Here is a 20792-nt window from a genome sequence, read left to right as displayed (position 1 = left end):
ACTGGAAAATGTTTTATAGAAACTGAAATAATGAGATGTTTGGAGCTGTTTTGCCGTAAAGATATATCTGTCAATGTTGAAAAAGATTAATTTCAGGTTGAACTATCACTTACGTCTGTAACGAATCTATAGTTATTCATTTTTACAACACCCCTTACCAATATTCTGCCTTTTCATTGGTTCAGAGCGCGTCACATAATGCCTTAGTTTCACTATATGGCGGCCGTGTGATAGTGCATCGGTTTGCCGTGTGATAGTGTATTCGGATTACATGACACTACATGCAGCACAGTAAAAGTTTTCGCAGTCTGTATTCGCGTCGTCCGTGGATTGTAGCATTCAGGTCTGTAACTTAATAGTACAGTATTCAGAAATGTTTGGGGTGTTATAAAACAAATATTGACTGCTTTTACTCGTGCAATGGTTAAAACTATGACTCCCTCGGTGATCCCTGCAGCATTCTATTTCGCCTCGGGAAAATACAATGCTTCAGGAATCACCTCGGGAGTCATAGTTTTAACCATAGCACTCGAAGCAGTCAATATTTGTATAAAATAGTCTACGGTGACGTCGCAGAAATAGTTTTAAACAAACGGTACCATTCAATTCAAGGGACACGTTGCCTTGGATCGGGCGAGTTGGTCTAAATAAAAAAAAAGTGTTTGAAAAATATTTGTATCACACAAAGTGCCGCGAAATTGCACGGTTTTCGTTATAAATAAACGTCTTGAAATAACACGGCACGCCATTTTGTGGGGTCAAATTTGTTGTTAACCCTGTTCGTCTGCAAAGTAAAGGGAAAGCCACGCGATTTTGAGGCATGTTTGAATGGATCTTTTAAACATCCTTCTAGCCACATCGATTTCATATCAAACGGTTTCAAACGCTTTCCATAGACCGAATCAACCGATCCAAGGCAATAAAGCTTTGGTTGTGTCCGATAAATTATTAGTCGCGCAATATCACCCGTGTTTCGTACTCAAATAATGGGGCTCTCGTCAGTGCCTCGGTAGCTTTGAATGACAAGATGGTGGTTTCCTCTGGCTTCTTGAAGGTGAATTGATGAAGAAGGTTTGAGAGGCTTATAAAGAGCTCCATCCGGGCAAGACCTTCGCCAAGACAAACCCGGCGACCTAAATGAAACAAGAAAGAAAACACAATTGGAAATGAGTCTACGTTTTTGGGGCTACCCTTGGATAATATTCTGTGCAACATTTTCTTCAGTTCTACTTTGGTCTATTTTATTTTATGTACACCTTGAGTACGTATTTTTGACATGTTGTAATTTGTATCCGAATAATTTCTGCAAAACAATAACATTCGTAGGAAGAAACTATTAATAAGTAGTAAACTTGCGCAGGTACAACCATGTGTAAAACTCCTTTGTGTGAGTGTAGGCTCTGAAAAGAGCTGGTTTGGTCTTGACGTTTCGAACAGTAAACTCTGCTCGTCCTAAGATAAGTTTTGATTCTCTCTTCGGTTCCTATGTTACACAACACCCATTGTGTCATTAACACGACAGTGTTTTGCATTGAATCTTACCTGCACCAAAGATAAGAAAATCATCTGGTTGAAACATCTTCCCATCTTTGATGAATCGTCCAGGATCGAATACATCGGGCTTCTCCCACAAAGACTCATCTTTACAAACAGACATGAGATTAGCTAAGACGATGGTATCTTTGGGGATGCTATAACCTTGTATTTCAGTGTCGCTGGATGTGTACCGTGCGAGAGGGAGGGGTGTGATCGGCGAGGTGCGCTGAAGTTCCATGATGGTCGCCTCTATGAACGGCATGTTGGGCCGGTCAGCGAGGCGCGGGAACCGGTTCCTTCCGACCACTCTGTCGATCTCTTGCTGGATTTTGGTTTGAACTTCCGGGTACTCCATCAAGTAAAGTACCGCCCAGCGAAGAGAGTTTGCAGTGGTCTCCGTACCGGCCATGAAGATCTCAAAAATTGTGATGACCATGTTGTCGGCGTTTATGTGACTTGAGATGTCATTTTGTTTCTCATCGAGATTGCGGTGTTGTTCGGCTATCAGATAGTGGTCTATTAAATCTCTCGGGTCGTCAACGTCGAGGGTTGAACGATGCGCTTCGATTTCCTCGCGAACAAAATCTAAAATTTCACCAATACAGCGCTGAAGCTCACGATATGATGGGAGAAATGTTAACTTTTGGGCAAGGGGCAGGAATATTAATGGTCCTCCGGCGCCAGTCAGCTCAAAAGCACGATTGATCGTGGCGAGTAACTGCTGGAATTTGGGGTCCGAATACTCGAATGTTTTCCCGAAAGTCACGGAGCAGATAATATTCGAGATGGAATTAGTGAAAAGGAGGGTTGGAGAGAAAGGCGCCCCCTTGTGGTCTCGTATTTCCTCGATGACGCGAGAAGTCTCTGTCGAAATGGTATCTTCGAAGCTGGCTTTACCAAATCCAAATCCTCTAAGAGCTCTAAGACAAAAACGTCTTTGAATGGACCAGGCGTTACCAGAACAGGTCGCCACGCCTGTATGCAATGAGAAAATATCGAATCAATAAACACTAAGGACAATGGACACCATTGGTAATTGTCAAAGACCAGTCTATTCACTTGGTGTATCTCAACATATGCATACAATAACAAACCTGTGAAAAACACGGTCGGTCATCAGAGTCAAATTTTTGACTCCCATAAATGGCCGACCGTGTTAGTTCGTCAACAAAAGGAAAACCACGCAATTTTGAGGCAAATAATATGTGTGGGTCATTGTATTCTACTTTTATAAAACATCTTTCTAACCAATATGCATTTTATAACAAACGGTTACAAACGCTTTTTCAAGACCAACTCGACCCGGATGAAATGCAAAATGTTCCTTTAATTCAGTCTATTGTACATAATTTAGCAAGTCTTTTTTTTAGGTATTTGTAAAGCGCTTCGAGATTAACTTTTTATTAGACGCTAGATAAATCGCATATTATATTATTATTATCTCATACACTCACCTTTACCATTGGGTACCAGGTTGTCGTATAATGTAGTCAACGGCCTATCAGTAACGAGTGGGTTGTTGAAGCCCTCCCTGATACTAGCAGCACTATTGAGCACCACGGTGAGCTGCCCAGCTAGATTGACACTCAAAACTTCCCCGTGCTTCCTAGACTCATACATGAGAGTTTCACTCGGGCATTCACTTCTGAGAAGCTTTGGCAAATAGCCAAAGAGCGGCCAACCCGTCGGTCCGGGCGGGAGGTTTCGGGGGCTTTTGCGGCGAAGTGCTAGCCAATACACGCCGAGGAATACCGCTATTCCGAGCAGCAGTGTCTTAAGGTCGATAAGACTAAACATGGAAGTTACACCCATGTTTCTTAATTTTAAGATCAGTAAATGTCCCCAAAAACTCGTCACACTTTAGAACGGCAGATCGGTGCAGTGCGCACTGGTATTTTTGTCTGTCTGAAAACACCACACGTCACAAGAGCGTTTCTTTTCTTTGCATTCGCACACAGATAACCTTGCCCTGGTTCTGCCTGAATAAACGTCGTTTCGCACGGTCAATTGACGGCATTGACTATAATAAAACCTTATGAATGAAACAAAACTTGAAAAACGAAAACAAACAAAAAAGCTCCACAACACCCCACTCTACCTATATTTACTAACAATTGGGTTGTTGTCCGGTGTGCACCTTTTATTAACCAAAGTGGTTCACGAGGTCAAAAAGATCGTGCGACCTCCAAAAAGTTATGCTGGCTTGGCATATCACGAATCCAAACTTCTTGTGAGCAGGATCCAAGTTCATAAAAACTTGCTAAGCATAATTAGACAAATATCGATTATTGTCCAAAGTGGTTCACAAGGTCAAAAAGATCGCGCGACCTAAAAATCCTGGCTTGGCATATCATGAATCCAAACTTCTTGTGAGCAGGATCCAAGTTCATAGAAACTTGCTAAGCATATTAGAAAAATATCGCTCGGTTTACCAGATAAAAGTCCACTTTCTGCTTAACAGCTTTATGAAATTGGGTATCTGTAAGCACACAAAGTGTTGCTCAACAAAAAACAGGTTACGCGTCCAGAATGATGTTAAGTTTTTACATTGTGACAGGTGCCCCACTTTGTTGCTTAGTAAAGACATTTTGTCAAGCATGATAACGTTTCTGTTTAACATCTTCATGAAATTGGGCCCATCAGAGAGACAACGCGGTTGGGACAGTCCCACAATTTCATAACATATTGCTTGACAAAATTTGCTAAGCAAAAGTTGAGTGGGGCACCAGACACGACAACGTAAAGTTAACGTATAGTTGTGGCTGGTAAACTGATTCTGATCAGCAATACTTATAGCAGGTCAAGTTGTGCTACAAGATTTATCAACTTGGGCATTGCATCCTGAGTATCGTGAATTGGGTAATTATCTACAACTGTAGACAACAGCGTGCAGAAGACTCTTCAGGGGTTTGGCCTACCCTTTGACAATTTAATAGACCACTAGTTTCTTTTCTCGTTGTCACAGCCGAGAGTTTTGGGCGGCCTTATTCACTGCCAAACGGACCTTTAAAACATTGTCATTTATTACAACTACATGCTTTTAAAATCATTCCGTCCAAACCCATGCAGATACTTGAGGGTCATCCATACGAAATCGTGTCAAGTAACAAAAGAAAAGTGCACAAATCTCACCCCTGCTTCGCAGAGTGGACTATGGTCATTAGGGTGAGACACAGTTCACAACCTCGTGTTCAAACACTGGCTTTGCAGATGATCGACAGATCAACCGATGAAAAGAAAAATATTTGTCACCAAAAGTTCCGATGTTCGTATGTTGCATTGGTGTTGATTCTATTGATGCTTCGAAACCACGCATTGGGCCATGAACTACGGTTTCGTCCACCGTTTGAAATATCACACGTTTTCAAAGCATGCAACTACCTAGCCTGAACATCTGTCGTCACACTTCGAGGCTCGAGAGGAGGGGCCCAGTCTAGCATGCAACTACCGAGCCAAAAGAATTTGCTTCTGACAGCGCCCTCTCTTGGACTTACTTCATTCTGCCCATGTCAATTTCCAATATTGCGACATCCCTGACACCTGAACACTGCACCTCAACATAAGCCGGTGTCAGATGCAGTTGTGTCCGCCATGCAATACTGTCCGCTCCGGACACTTTTGCATATGCAATCGTGTCCGGGGCTATGCAAAAACCCGTCCGGCGGACACGTACATGACTGTACATGTATGTGCGCGTGTAAGCGAGCGTGCATGCACTAAACCTAATTATGCAGCATGAATATTCACGTATTATTCCAACGGCCGAACATTTCCCATGTCATTCGTTACATGCACTTAGCTTTAAAAAAATGGCGAATGTGTACCGCCGACTAAGGGCGTTTAATTTAATGCAAGGACGGGGGGCGGACACAACTGCTTATGCAAATGTGTCCGGGCGGACACAATTGCATTATGCAGCAGCGTCCGGGCGGACACGATTGCATATGCAAAGCCGTCCGGCGGACATTATTGCAAATGCATGCAATAGTGTTCTCCGGATAGTATTGCATAGAGGACATAATTGCATGCGACATCGGACCCCAGGGCAAGACACGCAAGCAGTAGTTTTATAATAATAAAAAAAGAGCCCAGGCAAAGCCTAAAGACAGACCCTGAAAATTGAATTATTGAATTGAATTATTGAATTGAAAATTGAATTGAATTATAAACTTGGACAGAGCGACATTCCTATGCATCTCAGTCAGTGTTCAATCAATTTGCTCTTTGTTGATGATTCGAAGAAAACTGATGATGGAGGAGTTATTTTTGAAGTTGTGATGTTTTTTTTAGACCTCTTTATTTGTGTTTATGTACTATGTGCGTCAGTCTGTCTTGAAGGATTGAAGGATGGGGGAGGGGGTGGGGGGGGGCAGGACAGTTGTAGTACGGCGTGTCGTAGAAGCCATGGAGGTAGACCTCCATCTAAAAGCCCAGTGGGGCAATCTAGGGAGTCTGGCGGGGGGGGGGGTGATGTGCCGCCCCTCTCAGAAGTTTGGGGACTCGTTTTACCTCAACCAATTATAAGTTTATTTTATACAATTGTTAATTCTTGTTGTTTTACTGGCAAATCGCTTTATAGATCAAGCCAAGAAACACAATTTATATATTTTCACTTCCGCATTACTTTATTTTTTTATTTATTGAGTGGAATTATGTGGCTTCATCATCTTCACTCTCCGTGCAATTTCCAAAAAAAAGTGAATATACAATATTAACTAATTCTAAAAGACACTGACCACCTTTGGTAATATTGTCAAAACCTGTCTCCTCACTTGGTGTATCTCAACTTGTGCACAAAATAACAAGCCTGCGTGAAAATAAATGTAAACTCAAACGTCGGTGCGAGATAATAATGGATGAAACAACACCCTTGTCTCACGAAGATGTGTTCTTTCAGATGCTTGATTTCGGGACCTCAAAATCTAATTCTGGGGTTTTGAAATCAACTTTCTTTGAAACTTACTCTAGAAGACTTCGTTACTTCAGAGGGAGCCGTTTCTCACAATGTTTTATTGTTACCAAGTAAGTTGATTTACATACTTGTTACCCACTCAGTTTTTTCTTCTTATTTTTTAATTATTACCAAAAGTGTCCAGAGCCTTTAAAGAGATCAAGTTTACATTTGAATGGAAACGAGACGTCTTCTCAAAATAAGGGTTTTATCATAAAGTTTTAATCTTTAAGTTTGTTTTGCCAATTCAACTTTTATCTGTCGAACTTTATATCTACATGTTATCTGTTTGTCTTGGCTACGAATGAGAACTATGTTTTTTATCAGAAACTGTGCAAGTCTTGCTTTGTTTGTTTGAATATAACTATATATAGCCCCACCATATACTAATTTTGTTTTTTTACTGATATAAAACCGATGTGTTTTAGTAGTGTATACTAAGTATTTACCCGAGCTCTGTGGAAACAAATCACTGGCATGCTACTCGGGTGGGATAGACCCTTCCCATGAAATATGTAAATTGCACATAGCGCGTGCGCACTAACGTTTTGGTTGGCAAAATGAGGGAACATCGCGCTGTTTTCTACACGGCTAATGGGTGCGTGACGCAGACGCAATTGCGCGTCTGCTTAGTGCACAACTCTATGGCGTTTGCCAACCAACAGGGTCTGTACGCATGCGTGAATGAGACTAGCATATTTCATGGGAAGGGTCCATTCGAACCCACGACCCTTGCAATTCTAGAGCAGTGTCTTACCAACTCGACTACCGAGATGCCCGGTATGCTAGAGGCAGTTCAAATCCTATGTTTAGCAGCGGGTACTGCGAACGATTTAACATCTAAGCCCCACAATACTTCGAAAAACAATAAGATTTAAAAAAGGGAACAAAAAGGAAACAAATACATGGGAAAGCTTACAATAATGTCAAACTTATGCCTATTGCCTTTTCGCTTTCATTAAAGTTATATATATACATATATGTATATTGTCGGCACTGATTCTAAAGATACAGGGAAATTCTAACCGACCGACCCTAAAATTCTACAGTTCGTACATCTACTTTTAATTAATAAAATGATAATTGTAAACTGAAAATAACATGAACACCGATAATCACTATAAAAAGTACAACGTTTTAATTTCCAATCATTAGAGTTTAGGGACGCGGTGTAGGCCTATGATTTTACTAAAGTAAGTGGTATAAACTGGAAAATGTTTTATAGAAACTGAAATAATGAGATGTTTGGAGCTGTTTTGCCGTAAAGATATATCTGTCAATGTTGAAAAAGATTCATTTCAGGTTGAACTATCACTTATGTTTGTAACGAATCTATAGTTATTCATTTTTACAACACCCCTTACCAATATTCTGCCTTTTCATTGGTTCAGAGCGCGTCACATAATACGTCTTAGTTTTACTATACGGCGGCCGTGTGGTAGTGCATCGGTTTGCCGTGGGATAGTGAATCGGTTTGCCGTGCGCTAGTCCGAAGACTAGCACACGGCGTGCAGTACCCAGACGTCCGTTGCGTGTACGAGGATGATACATTAATAGTATGTAACCATTTCGGATTACATGACACTACATGCAGCACAGTAAAAGTTTTCGCAGTCTGTATTCGCGTCGTCCGTGGATTGTAGCATTCAGGTCTGGAATGTTTGGGGTGTTATAAAACAAAAATTAATATTGACTGCTTTTACTCGTGCAATGGTTAAAACTATGACTCCCTCGGTGATCCCTGGAGCATTCTATTTCGCCTCGGGAAAATACAATGCTTCAGGAATCACCTCGGGAGTCATAGTTTTAACCATAGCACTCGAAGCAGTCAATACTTGTATAAAATAGTCTACGGTGACGTCACAGAAATAGTTTTAAACAAACGGTACCATTCAATTCAAGGGACAGTTGGTCTAAATAAAAAAAAGTGTTTGAAAAATATTTGTATCACACAAAGTGCCGCGAAATTGCACGGTTTTCGTTATAAATATACGTCTTGAAATAACACGGCACGCCATTTTGTGGGGTCAAATTTGTTGCTAACCGTGTTCGTCTGCAAAGTAAAGGGAAAGCCACGCGATTTTGAGGCATGTTTGAATGGATCTTTGTATTCTCTACCTTTTTTTAAACATCCGTCTAGCCACATCGATTTCATATCAAACGGTTTCAAACGCTTTCCAAAGACTAAATCAACCAATCCACGGCAATAAAGCTTTGGTTGTGTCCGATAAATTATTAGTCGCGCAATATCACCCGTGTTTCGTACTCCAATGGGGCTCTCGTCAGCGCCTCGGTAGCTTTGAATGACAAGATGGTGGTTTCCTCTGGCTTCTTGAAGGTGAATTGATGAAGAAGGTTTGAGAGGCTTATAAAGAGCTCCATCCGGGCAAGACCTTCGCCAAGACACACCCGGCGACCTAATGAAACAAGAAAGAAAACAAAATTGGAAATGAGTCTAAGTTTTTTGGGTGCTTTTTGGGGCTACCCTTGGATTCTGTGCAACATTTTCTTCAGTTCTACTTTGGTCTATTTTATTTCATGTACACCTTGTGTACGTATTTTTGACATGTTGTAACTGTATTGTATCCGAATAATTTCTGCAACACAATAACATTCGTAGGAAGAAACTATAAATAAAAAGTAAACTTGCGCAAGTACAACCATGTGTAAAACTCCTTTGTGTGAGTGACGTGTATAGGCTCTGAGAAGAGCTGGTTTGGTCTTGACGTTTCGAACAGTAAACTCTGCTCGTCTTTAAATAAATTTTGATTCTCTCTTCGGTTCCTATGTTACAACACCCATTGTGTCATTAACACGACAGTGTTTTGCATTGAATCTTACCTGCACCAAAGATAAGAAAATCATCTGGTTGAAACATCTTCCCATCTTTGATGAATCGTCCAGGATCGAATACATCGGGCTTCTCCCACAAAGACTCATCTTTACAAACAGACATGAGATTAGCTAAGACGATGGTATCTTTTGGGATGCTATAACCTTGTATTTCAGTGTCGCTGGATGTGTACCGTGCGAGAGGGAGGGGTGTGATCGGCGAGGTGCGCTGAAGTTCAATGATGGTCGCCTCTATGAACGGCATATTGGGCCGGTCAGCGAGGCGCGGGAACCGGTTCCTTCCGACCACTCTGTCGATCTCTTGCTGGATTTTGGTTTGAACCTCCGGGTACTCCATCAAGTAAAGTACCGCCCAGCGAAGAGAGTTTGCAGTGGTCTCCGTACCGGCCATGAAGATCTCAAAAATTGTGATGACCATGTTGTCAGCGTTTATGTGACTTGAGATGTCATTTTGTTTCTCATCGAGATTGCGGTGTTGTTCGGCTATCAGATAGTGGTCTATTAAATCTCTCGGGTCGTCAACGTCGAGGATTGAACGATGCGCTTCGATTTCCTCGCGAACAAAATCTAAAATGTCACCAATACAGCGCTGAAGCTCACGATATGATGGGAGAAATGTTAACTTTTGGGCAAGGGGCAGGAATACTAATGGTCCTCCGGCGCCGGTCAGCTCAAAAGCACGATTGATCGTGGCGAGTAACTTCTGGAATTTGGGGTCCGAATACTCGAATGTTTTCCCGAAAGTCACGGAGCAGATAATATTCGAGACGGAATTAGTGAAAAGGAGGGTTGGAGAGAAAGGCGCCCCCTTGTGGTCTCGCATTTCCTCGATGACGCGAGAAGTCTCTGTTGAAATGGTATCTCCGAAGCTGGCTTTACCAAATCCAAATCCTCTAAGAGCTCTAAGACAAAACCGTCTTTGAATGGACCAGGCGTTACCAGAGCAGGTCGCCACGCCTGTATGCAATGAGAAAATATCGAATCAATAAACATTAAAGACAATGGACACCATTGGTAATTGTCAAAGACCAGTCTTCTCACTTGGTGTATCTCAACATATTTTATGCATAAAACAACAAACCTGTGCAAATTTGAGCTCATATTGGTCGTCGATTTTGCGAGATAAAAAGGAAAGAAAAAAACACCCTTGTCACACGAAATTATGTGCTTTCAGATGCTTGGTTTCGAGACCTCCAAATCTAATTATGAGGTCTCGAAATCCACTTCGTGGAAAAATTACTTCTTTCTGATGGAAAACTACGTTACCTCAGAGGAAGCTGTTTCTCACAATGTTTTACACTATCACTATCTCCCCATTACTCTTTACCAATTAAGGTTTTATGGTAACAATTATTTTGAGTATTTACCAACAGTGTCCACTGCATTTAAAAGACAAAATAGAAAAAACACGGTAACTTAAAACATTCAACTCAAACGTGTTAGTAGACCAGCCAAACTTTAAAAAGTGCTCTAGAAAGAAAACCACGGCATAGTTTGTTAATGGCTGGCATCCATGCTAGATGTATGGATCATGGGCTCGGGAAGACGATTAGGGTGGATGCCCAGCTTGATTTTGAATTTTAAGGTCATTTTGGGGTAAAAAGGTCAAAAAAGGTCAAAAATCAATGTTTTCAAAATTTATGTCAAATTTATTCACATTTGATAGATCTATCCATAAAATGTATTTTTAACTTTATGTTGATACTACAAACCTATATAATTAACGTATAAACTTTGACCTTGTGCACAAATGTATAGCAAAACGAAGTGTAAAAGTGTGATTATCTTGAAAGGGTACATTTTGAGTACACCAATTGTTTTTGCACTCCCATCCTCATTGGTGCATATATTGATTTCAAACAACTTTTTTTGAAAGGTAAATATACCCAGGCAGTTTTTGAGAAAAAAAAAATTCAAATACCACCTTCATGTGGGGTCTTCATGACTCATTTTAAGGTCAAAATTTCAAATAAGGCAAAAAATTTGCATTTTTGAAATTTTCACATAATTTGCCCCTAAGTGATAGATCTATCCATAAAATGTATTTTTAAGTTAATGTTGATATGCCAAACGTATGTAATTAACGAATAAACTTTGACCTTGTACACAAACGTATAGCAAAGCAAAACGTAAAAGTGTGATTATCTTGAAAAGTGTACATTTTTAGTATACCAGCTTTTTTCGTAATTATCGATTAAAAAATCAGGCACCAACCGAAAGGTTTTGAAAAACTAAAAACACTTCTGCCGTTGAGAGCGCGTCAAAGGACAATGCCGCTGACGTCATCTCTGGGAGCTTGCTTTGTTATGCCTCCACCCTGCAACAAAGCGGCTTTACAAATTGGATCTCCCAGAGATGACGTTTTGAGAGTGATTACGTAACAGGGCTTTTCGCAAATCTCTCAGAAAAGCCCTGGATAAGGGCATTCAAAATGATTGTTTCTTAACACAATTGAAATATTTTTCTAGTCATATGACTCGATTTCCCTATTCTTTGAAACATTTTAAGTGAATTTCAGCAAAGTTTACGACTTGATTCTTTGATATTTGTTCAAGCAGGTCTTTAAAGGAACACGTTGCCTTGGATCGGTCAAGTTGGTCTTTGAAAAGTGCTTGAAACCGTTTGTTACAAAATGCATGGTTAGAAAGATAACTTATAAGTAAAATATAATGATCCACACAAACATGCCTCGGAATTTCACGGTTTTCCTTTTACGTCGCGAAGAAACACGACCTGACAAGAGCTAATCGAACGATCACACTCGCCCACTCGTGGTGACGGCATGCACATCAGGGCCGATTTCACTAACGCTTTGCGATCATCGCAAACGCCGAAATCGGTCGCGAAATCCAAAATCGATCGCAACTTAGCGATGAATTTTGGATAGCCATTTCACTAAAACTTTGCGATGAGAACACTCATCGCAAAGTTTTAGTTAGCGATGAAAATCTTGCGATGACTCGTTAGTGGTCGCAAAGTAAAAGTTCATCGCAAACTTATGATACATTGTGCCATTCTGTGCTTCGGTTATAGCGGTGTACGTCTTGAAGTATAATTATTTGTCCGTGATTTAGAGTAAAATGGCGCTACATTTAGTCTTGCGGTATTTTACCTGGTAGACTCAGATTGCCGATGACAACTATCAGCGACGCAACTGCAGCAAAGAGAGCTTAACATCGTAAAAAAGGAGATCTATCTGGGTTCGATTATTTTAACCATCATTAATGTAACTTCAACAGCTGATGGTTGCACTTTGGTATTGTCAATTTTCAACTCGGCTCCGTTACGCGCTGTTTGCTACCTTCCATACATACATTTTGAAGTGAAGATTTTAATTTTGTAAAGGCTTATAGTTTGATGAATAATATGACGAAAACAAACTTTTATCATTTTGAACTGAATTCATGATTTATTGTCTCATTCTTCTCACGTAGCTATTTAGTAAGGTCAAAACGTGAGGCCAGTAACACTATTTTGCAAGTACATGTACACCATGTAGTGTTAGTTGGACGCAGTTTGCTAACAGCAATTAACCTTTTTTAAATAAAATCAGTAAATTAATAATTTTGCTTGTTACACAAAACAAAATTGAAGAGGATGCCTGAATTGACTAACACAATCGGAGTTGGACGAGGTGTAAACTTGATTCAAGTCTTAGATTGTGGTTATTCTTCTGCATCCCAGGCACGAAAAATCACCCCACATTATTAGCGACCACGCGGGCCCTAACTCGCAATCTCAATTTGCAACGTGTGCAGGCTGTGTATAAGTAAACTTCTTCATTAGTTACTGTAAGTCGACTGGTTGAGGTGAATTATGTAAGTAAGTCGATTTATCATTTTATCTAAGTCGACTTGTTGAGATAAATTATGTCAGTAAGTCGATTTATCATTTTATCTAAGTCGACTTGGTGAGATAATAATATGTTAGTAAGTCGACTTGACTTTTTATCTAAGTCGACCTGGTGAGATAAGTTATGTCAGTAAGTCGACTTATCATTTTATCTAAGTCGACTTGGTGAGATAATATGTCAGTAAGTCGACTTACCATTTTATCTAGGTCGACTTGGTGAGATAAATTATGTTGTTAAGTCAACTGAAATATACCATTGTTATCCATTACAGACGTTTGTTCATGGTCCGTTGAATATAAGTGGGCGGTTGTATCGACAACAGACTTTTATCCTTTTGATCACAATCAGCCCATGTATAATAAACTTCAACGGCTGACGATTGCACTTTTGGTTTTTTTTCCCCTTCAAACATTAGAGTATATGTTCCTGAACAATAAAATAATTTTTTGAGTAATTGTTTTTTACGGAGCTTCAGGAGTGCCATCCCACATATTGAGATACCGACATAATTTATCTCATCGAGACGACTTATTTCGTGGTATCAGTTAACTTACCGACATATTTTATCTAGCTAAGTCAAATTATTCAAAACAATCAGTCGACTAAGCAACATAGTTTATCTCACCAAGTCGACTTAGATAAAACAAAAAGTCGACTAGCTGACATAATTTGTCTCGCCAAGTCGACTTAGAAAAACAATAAGTTAACTTGTTGACATAATTTTTTTCAACAAGTTCACTTAGATAAAACAATAAGTCGACTTACTGACATAATTTATTAAGTCAATTTATTCAAAACAATCAGTCGACTAAGCAACATAGTTTATCTCACCAAGTCGACTTAGATAAAACAAAAGGTCGACTTGCTGACATAATTTGTCTCGCCAAGTCGACTTACTGAGAGTACTAAGTCGACTTACTGACATAATTTATCTCGCCAAGTCGACTTAGATCAAACAATAAGTCAACTTGCTGACATAATTTATTTCAACAAGTCGACTTACTGAGAGAAATAAGTCGACTTACTGACATACTTATGTCGGTATCTCAATATGTGGGATGACACTCCTGGAGCTCCGTAGTTTTTGACGATTTATATGTTTAATAAATTAAATAAAGTTGTGTAGGGGTGACTCCGCCTACCCCTTTAGTAACGTCAATCCAGGAAGACTTTGCCTCGATCGAACATCGAACACACGTACGTGCAAGTACATTCAAGTCCTGGACGTGAGTTTGTACGTTTGAAAAAGTTTTTTTCTTGCTTTTTTCCGGCAATGTCAACCAGGTGTATTGCTGCTGGATGCAGCAAAACAACTAAAGATGGTGTCACGGTCCGACGTCTCTTCCAGCGCTGTGCGGCAAACACTTCGAGCCGTCGTGCTTCGAGAATCCGGAATACACTACACATTTTGACATGAAAAGAATTTTTTTTTTCTAAAACATGACGCCATCCCAATAATTTTTCCAGCTAGTGGGGAAGTCGAAGAAGGTACCTGAAAGACGTAACGAACCTAAAGGAGCATTTGCCTAACGTGAAAAAATCAGGCGTTGTTTCAACTTTGAGGCCATGTTTTTAGATTGCGCCAAGCGTCACTATGCTGTGTTGGCACTGCATGCGATTCATCGCGCCTCAATTGACGTCACGAACAGCGCCCTCTCGGGTCGGGCTTTTTTCCAATTTGTAAATAACATGGAAACTAATATATTTAAACCTTAGTTAGTTGTTTATTCATATTCCACTCATCAAAACACATATTTTAGTGACAAAAGCTTTATTTTGACAAAATACCACTTCCAGGTGACTTTTAACTCCGGTTCCATTGTGTGCTGTCTGTTACCCTCCACACATAGATTTTCTTGTGAATAGTAGCTGTGTATGATTCATGGTTCGCTGAATAATGTGGCGATAACAAACTTGACCTGAATGCTTGATTTATTTTCTAGAGGTAAATGGTTGAGGCCAGTGAGTACACCATGTAGTTTTTGTTTGGAAACCATTTGCTAACAGCCATTTTTGTTACCCTTTGAAATAAAATCAGAAATTGTTTAAGTTCAACCCCCTCGACCCAGGACCCCTCGACGTCATCCCCGTGTTCGAAGAATGTCCCAATTCCGAATTTATGAAATGTCGCTTCACGGCGGCCGAGTAAGAATTAAGTCCCCGATTTAGAAGTGTGCGATCCGCGACGCAACTTCCTTCCACGACTAGACTTGATTTCAAGTCTGAGACTGCGGTTATATTTACATGTATCAGCCACACACAGAATTGGGAGTATTTACTCTCCGCTTCCGCACGTCACGTGCACACCGATTGGGGACCCCAAAACACGTGTGGGCCATTTGGTCGGTCGGGTCTACAACCTTGAGCTCCGCTTCTAGTAGTACCATGGAAGTACAGAGTACGGGAGCAATTAGCCGGAAATGGGTCCGCCTGATCATCTCGTAATGAGTTGGCCGTAATCGTACTCGGGCGGTAAACGCAGGTTCCCATTTGGGATAATAATCTCGGATCGGCCAAGAGATACGCGTGGAAATGCCGCGTTTTTTTATGTACATCACAATGGGAGACTTTTTTAAAGCTCTGCCACTAGAGGGCAGCAGACCTACCAGGTAAGGGTGCACAACTCGTATAGCAATCAATGGTAAATGCTAAAAATTCAAAAATACTCAAAAAATATTTAGAAGTCTCTCAGCCTCTTGAAAATTAAATCAGATACACTGTCATACAACTAAACTTCAGATTTCTTCTCAGTTTTTGGTAGGTCAGCATTTTGGAATTTTTGCTAATTACTCTAGAAGAAACACTCCCAACAACTCATGCACACCGCTTGTTATCGTTGGGGAACTCGTGTCCACAGTACGTCCTGTTCCAGAACAGTTTGGTTTATGCTGGCAATGTGTTATGAAAAACAAAATACAGTTTGGCTAAATCTAAAATACAAAATCAAAGACACGCAAAACACAAGGTATTTGCTGTCAGTGACCGTCGCTCATGCTTCTCCTATTCCTAAAGTTGTTGACATTACCTGGTGAAGAGCGCCCTCTCTTGGTGATTGGCAGATTTTCAAAAGTTTCCCATTGCCACACAGCAGCCAATCACGCGAAATTTGCTTCGTGCGTGCTACGTGTGTATGGTCTGTCTCGTACGCTGTTGTTGTGATGTGCGAGGCATGGTAGTCGACGTCAGCATACAAAATTGTGTGCGTGATTGGCTGAGGTTGTGAACTGTGGCAATTTCCGTGTACAGAAAAAAAAATCGCACACAAGTCGAGGGGTCGAGGGGTCATGGGGGTCGAGGGTTTTTTAGAACAACCCGCATCAACAGGAAGTTCCAGCAACTTTTTCCTCTCCTGCTTTCAAAAACACCAACATGATTTACATACGACGTGCATGTACACAGACTACGTTTGTACAGCTTTCATGAAGATACAATGATCTTGTTAATTGAATGTTAATTACCCGTTAATTAATCACGTTGTGAATCAAATTTGTACAGATCTGTATGAGTTAACACAATCTACTTCCATGGCATGTAAAATTTCAAAGATTAAAAGCTAAACAGTCTTGATTGATTTCATCTAACTTTGGGCGCACCTTTATCAAGACAAAGGTTTGGCTGCAGGGGACTTTGTGATGAACTCGGAATCCCGTCTTTCAGAGATGTCACATCTTTGCCAATTCCGTATATCCGAGTTGTTATATCTTGCATTCCGTGTTTTCGCGTAAAAAGTTTCTTTGAAATACGTGTTTCTGCAATAGTGTATCTTTAAATTCTATGACATCCTACTTTTAGGATGTCGTCATCCCGAAATAAATTATCACAGGAAGACGACATCCCACTTTTAGGATGTCAACATCCCGTGATAAATTATCACGGGAAGACGACATCCTACTTTTCCCAAGAAATGTCATCACAATAAGACGACATCCTACTTTTAGGATGTCAACATCCCGAGATAAGTTACCACGGGAAGACGACATCCTACTTTTAGGATGTCAACATCCCGACATAAATTATCACGGGAAGACGACATCCTACTTTTAGGATGTCAATTTCCCAAGATATGTCATCACAACAAGACGACATCCTACTTTTAGGATGTCAACATCCCGAGATAAATTATCACGGGAAGACGACATCCTACTTTTAGGATGTCAATTTCCCAAGATATGTTATCACAACAAGACGACATCCTACTTTTAGGATGTCAACATCCCGAGATAAATTATCACGGGAAGACGACATCCTACTTTCCCAAGATATGTTATCACAACAAGACGACATCCCACTTTTAGAATGTCGTCATCCCGAGATCAATTATCACAGCAAGACGACATCCTACTTTTAGGCTGTCGACATCCCGAGATAAATTATCACAGAAAGACGACATACTACTTTTAGGATGTTGACATCCAGACCTAATCATCTCGGTTTGTCGACTTGTTTGCGTTTAGGATGCGTCATCCGGAGATAATTTTGTCAGGATCTCAACATGTCGGATGGCACCTCAAGAGCTCCGTGCATACAAACTATGTGGACGATGTTTAGATAATAGGCATTCATTTACAAAGGGTTTAGGCATTTGTAGGCCTAAGGTCTCTATTGTAATTTTAGATAATAAAAAAAATCTTAAATCTGTTGTAACGATGGGATTGATGAAAATTCTGACGTAACCAAGGGTATCAATGTGTGGTGAAGAGGTTTCTCAACTAGTGGTTGAATCCCAACGAGACCTGGTTCTTGATACTTTTACCGAGACGAAGTAAGAACCAGGCCTCAAAATCATCAACACTTTTGGGTCAAAAAGTAAAATAAATGCAAAAATTATAACTGTTCAATGATTTTCTTTCAATTTCAATATGAATTGGTAAAGCCCTCCGCCGCCCTCGGGTAAACAACTCCTATAAGTGAATGCTGTGCGCGTCGCGCGTATCGCGTGATGTGGCACAACTGTTTCAGCCGTTGCTTTCGACCAATAGGAATGAAGAAACTGTCTTATAAGAACATGTGCAAGCTCGCTTGTCACGCCCATGTTTCAACAGTTTTTACTGGTCATAAACAAAGGTTTATACACACCCACGTGACGTGCTCTCAACCAATAGGAATAGCGAAACTAGTGAACAATTATAATTTGTGCATTTATTTTACTTTTTGACCAAAAAGTGTTGATGTTTTTGACCGAAAAGGTATTTACGAATGGGATTCAAAGTGTGTTGAATCGGTTTTCAACTAGTGGTTTAAACCCGCCGAGGCCTGGTTCTTGATAATTTACCTCGACTTCGTCTCGGTAAAATTATCAAGAACCAGGCCTCGTTGGGATTACACTACTAGTTGAAAACATCTACACACACACATATCCCTTTTTAAAAAAGATTTTAATCATTTCATTTCTTCCCTTGAAAAAATAAAAATATTCAGGGTCGGCCGCGTTTTTAGCAGGGTCGGTCGGGTTACGCCAACATAATATTTGTTTGTTTATGCCTTAGTGACAACACACCAACAATAAAACCATCAGCGCACTACATGTCTAGACTCGGATGTTTGTTATTTAAGTGTGGGTGAACAGGCGGTAAACCACGGCACGATGCTTGAACACGGCAACACTTTTGCATTCCAGAAACTTAGTCACCTGGAAGTGGTATTTTTTCAAAATAAATTATTTTAGCATGTAAAATCCCCTTAACCAGTTATGATATTATACCAAAACCATAGCATAACTGTTTAATACGTTTTTACATGCTAAAACTGAGACGACAATTATTACTTTTACTCATTTCTCAAAAACTGCAGCACCTCATGTAAGTAAAATTTCAAGGGAAGCTTTCTACTATCATAATATTCAAACTGTGTAAGTTTAATGTAAATCTGTGGACATTGTGTTTTTTGTTAAGAGAAAGAACATAGAACCTTTAAATACCTTTTCGATGAATGTTTCAGAGATACCTTATTATTAAATTCTGATTTTTAGAGTTGAGTTATACCTCATTGAATTCCGTGTTTCTGAGGTAAAATTTTTCGGTAACTCTTTCTCGGTAACAATTTCCGTACCATTCGTGCTTTCTATAATTATTACGTTTTATGAACTGGGCCCTCGTTCATAAAGCCTGTAAGCACAAAAAACCTGCTTAGCACCGGGAAAGCTTGCTTAACAAAAACAGGTTACCATCCAACATTCCACAAAGTTTACACCGTGGCGACTGATGCCCCACTCATTGTTTGCATTTTTTTAGCAAAGACACTTGATAGGCAGTATTTTCTGCTTTCTATGGACCAGCTTTATAAAAATTTGGTCCAGGGCCTTTTTTCTTCTGAGGACCAAATCACTTCTCTATACAGCATTAATTCAGTCAATTAAAAATAATTTAACAGGTCATTTATTTGAGGTATTTGTAAAGCGCTTAGAGATAACATTATATTAGGCGCTATATAAATCGTAATATTATTATTATCTCATACACTCACCTTTACCATTGGGTACCAGGTTGTCGTATAATGTAGTCAACGGCCTATCAGTAACGAGTGGGTTGTTGAAGCCCTCCCTAATACTAGTAGCACTATTGAGCACAACTGTAAGCTGCCCAGCTAGATTGACACTCAAAACTTCCCCGTACTTCCTAGACTCATACATGAGAGTTTCGCAGGGGCATTCACTCCTGAGAAGCTTGGGCAAGTAGCCGAGGAGCGGCCAACCCGTCGGTCCGGGCGGGAGGTTTCGGGGGCTTTTGCGGCGAAGGGCTAGCCAACACACGCCAAGCAGTACGGCTATTCCGAGCAGCGGTGTCTTAAGGTCGATAAGACCAAACATGGAAGTTACACCCATGTTTCTTAATTTTAAGATCAGTAAATGCCTCCCAAACTCTTCCACTTGAAACGGCAGATCGGTGGGCACTGCATGGTATTGTTGTCTGCCTGAAAACACCCACAGTCACAAGAGCGTATTTTTATCCTTTGCACACAGATAACCTTCGTGCCCCGATTCTGCCTGAATAGACGTCGTTTCGCATCAATTGACGGCATTGACACTATTTGGACTATATAATAAAACCTTATGAAAGAAATAAAATTGGAAAAACGAAACACAACACACTCTACCCATTATTTACGTTAAAGTCACCTGGAAATATAATTTGTTTTCAAAAATTAGAGTATTAAATCATTTTTTGAGTAATTGTTTGTAAATATGTATATGTTTAAAAAATAGATAAAGTTGTTTGGGGGTGACTCCGCCTACCCCTTTTGTGACGTCAATCGAGGCAGACTTTGCCTCGATCAAACATCGAACACACGTACGTGCAAGTACATGCAAGTCCTAGTCGTGAGTTTGTACGTTTCGAAAAAAGAGAGTTATTTCTTGCATTTTCTCGGCAATGTCGACCAGGTGTATTGCTGCTGGTGTATTGCTGCTGGAGGCAGCTTAAAGGAACACGTTGCCTTGGATCGGACGAGTTGGTCTATAGAAAGCATTTATAACCGTTTGTTATAAAATGTATATGGTTGGAAAGATGTTTTAAAAGTAGAATACAATGATCCACACAATGTTGCCTCGAAATTACGTGGTTTTCATTTTACTTTGCCAACTAAGACGGTCGGCCATTTATG

At 40.2% G+C, this 20792-nt stretch overlaps 3 protein-coding genes across 3 annotated transcripts; all 3 read right to left on the bottom strand.

Moving 5' to 3' along the window:
* Positions 1–565: 565 nt before the first annotated feature.
* Positions 566–1824, bottom strand: LOC139940640 (cytochrome P450 2U1-like). Its single transcript, XM_071936992.1, has 2 exons — positions 1543–1824; positions 566–1133 (listed from the first exon to the last, which is right to left on the bottom strand). Exons 1-2 carry the CDS (start codon positions 1796–1798, stop codon positions 949–951), a joined length of 441 nt encoding a protein of 146 aa, XP_071793093.1. The 5' UTR covers positions 1799–1824; the 3' UTR covers positions 566–948.
* LOC139940282 (cytochrome P450 2J5-like) lies at positions 1809–3348 on the bottom strand. The gene is made up of 3 exons (XM_071936476.1): positions 2991–3348; positions 1939–2511; positions 1809–1858 (listed from the first exon to the last, which is right to left on the bottom strand). Exons 1-3 carry the CDS (start codon positions 3346–3348, stop codon positions 1809–1811), a joined length of 981 nt encoding a protein of 326 aa, XP_071792577.1.
* A 2847-nt stretch (positions 3349–6195) lies between these two features.
* On the bottom strand, positions 6196–20071 carry LOC139940639 (cytochrome P450 2U1-like). The gene is made up of 3 exons (XM_071936991.1): positions 19656–20071; positions 9329–10297; positions 6196–8904 (listed from the first exon to the last, which is right to left on the bottom strand). Exons 1-3 carry the CDS (start codon positions 20011–20013, stop codon positions 8723–8725), a joined length of 1509 nt encoding a protein of 502 aa, XP_071793092.1. The 5' UTR covers positions 20014–20071; the 3' UTR covers positions 6196–8722.
* Positions 20072–20792: the final 721 nt, after the last annotated feature.

This window comes from Asterias amurensis, chromosome 8, assembly GCF_032118995.1.
Source record: "Asterias amurensis chromosome 8, ASM3211899v1".
NCBI lineage: Eukaryota > Metazoa > Echinodermata > Asteroidea > Forcipulatida > Asteriidae > Asterias > Asterias amurensis.
Note: the sequence above shows the minus strand (reverse complement) of the source record. Positions and strands in the feature narration are given on the sequence as shown.

Bases quoted from the DNA above. Each gene is read 5' to 3' on its own strand.
- LOC139940640 (XM_071936992.1), bottom strand. From the start codon at position 1,798: ATGCCGTTCATAGAGGCGACCATCATGGAACTTCAGCGCACCTCGCCG. The intron at 1,134-1,542 runs GTAAGATTCAAT...TGTTTCATTTAG, and splicing joins TTTTCTTATCTTTGGTGCAG to GTCGCCGGGTTTGTCTTGGC.
- LOC139940282 (XM_071936476.1), bottom strand. From the start codon at position 3,348: ATGGGTGTAACTTCCATGTTTAGTCTTATCGACCTTAAGACACTGCTG. The intron at 2,512-2,990 runs GTGAGTGTATGA...CATTGCATACAG, and splicing joins CCTGGTACCCAATGGTAAAG to GCGTGGCGACCTGTTCTGGT. The intron at 1,859-1,938 runs GTACGGAGACCA...ACCAAAATCCAG, and splicing joins TTTTGAGATCTTCATGGCCG to CAAGAGATCGACAGAGTGGT.
- LOC139940639 (XM_071936991.1), bottom strand. From the start codon at position 20,013: ATGGGTGTAACTTCCATGTTTGGTCTTATCGACCTTAAGACACCGCTG. The intron at 10,298-19,655 runs GTGAGTGTATGA...CATTGCATACAG, and splicing joins CCTGGTACCCAATGGTAAAG to GCGTGGCGACCTGCTCTGGT. The intron at 8,905-9,328 runs GTAAGATTCAAT...TTGTTTCATTAG, and splicing joins TTTTCTTATCTTTGGTGCAG to GTCGCCGGGTGTGTCTTGGC.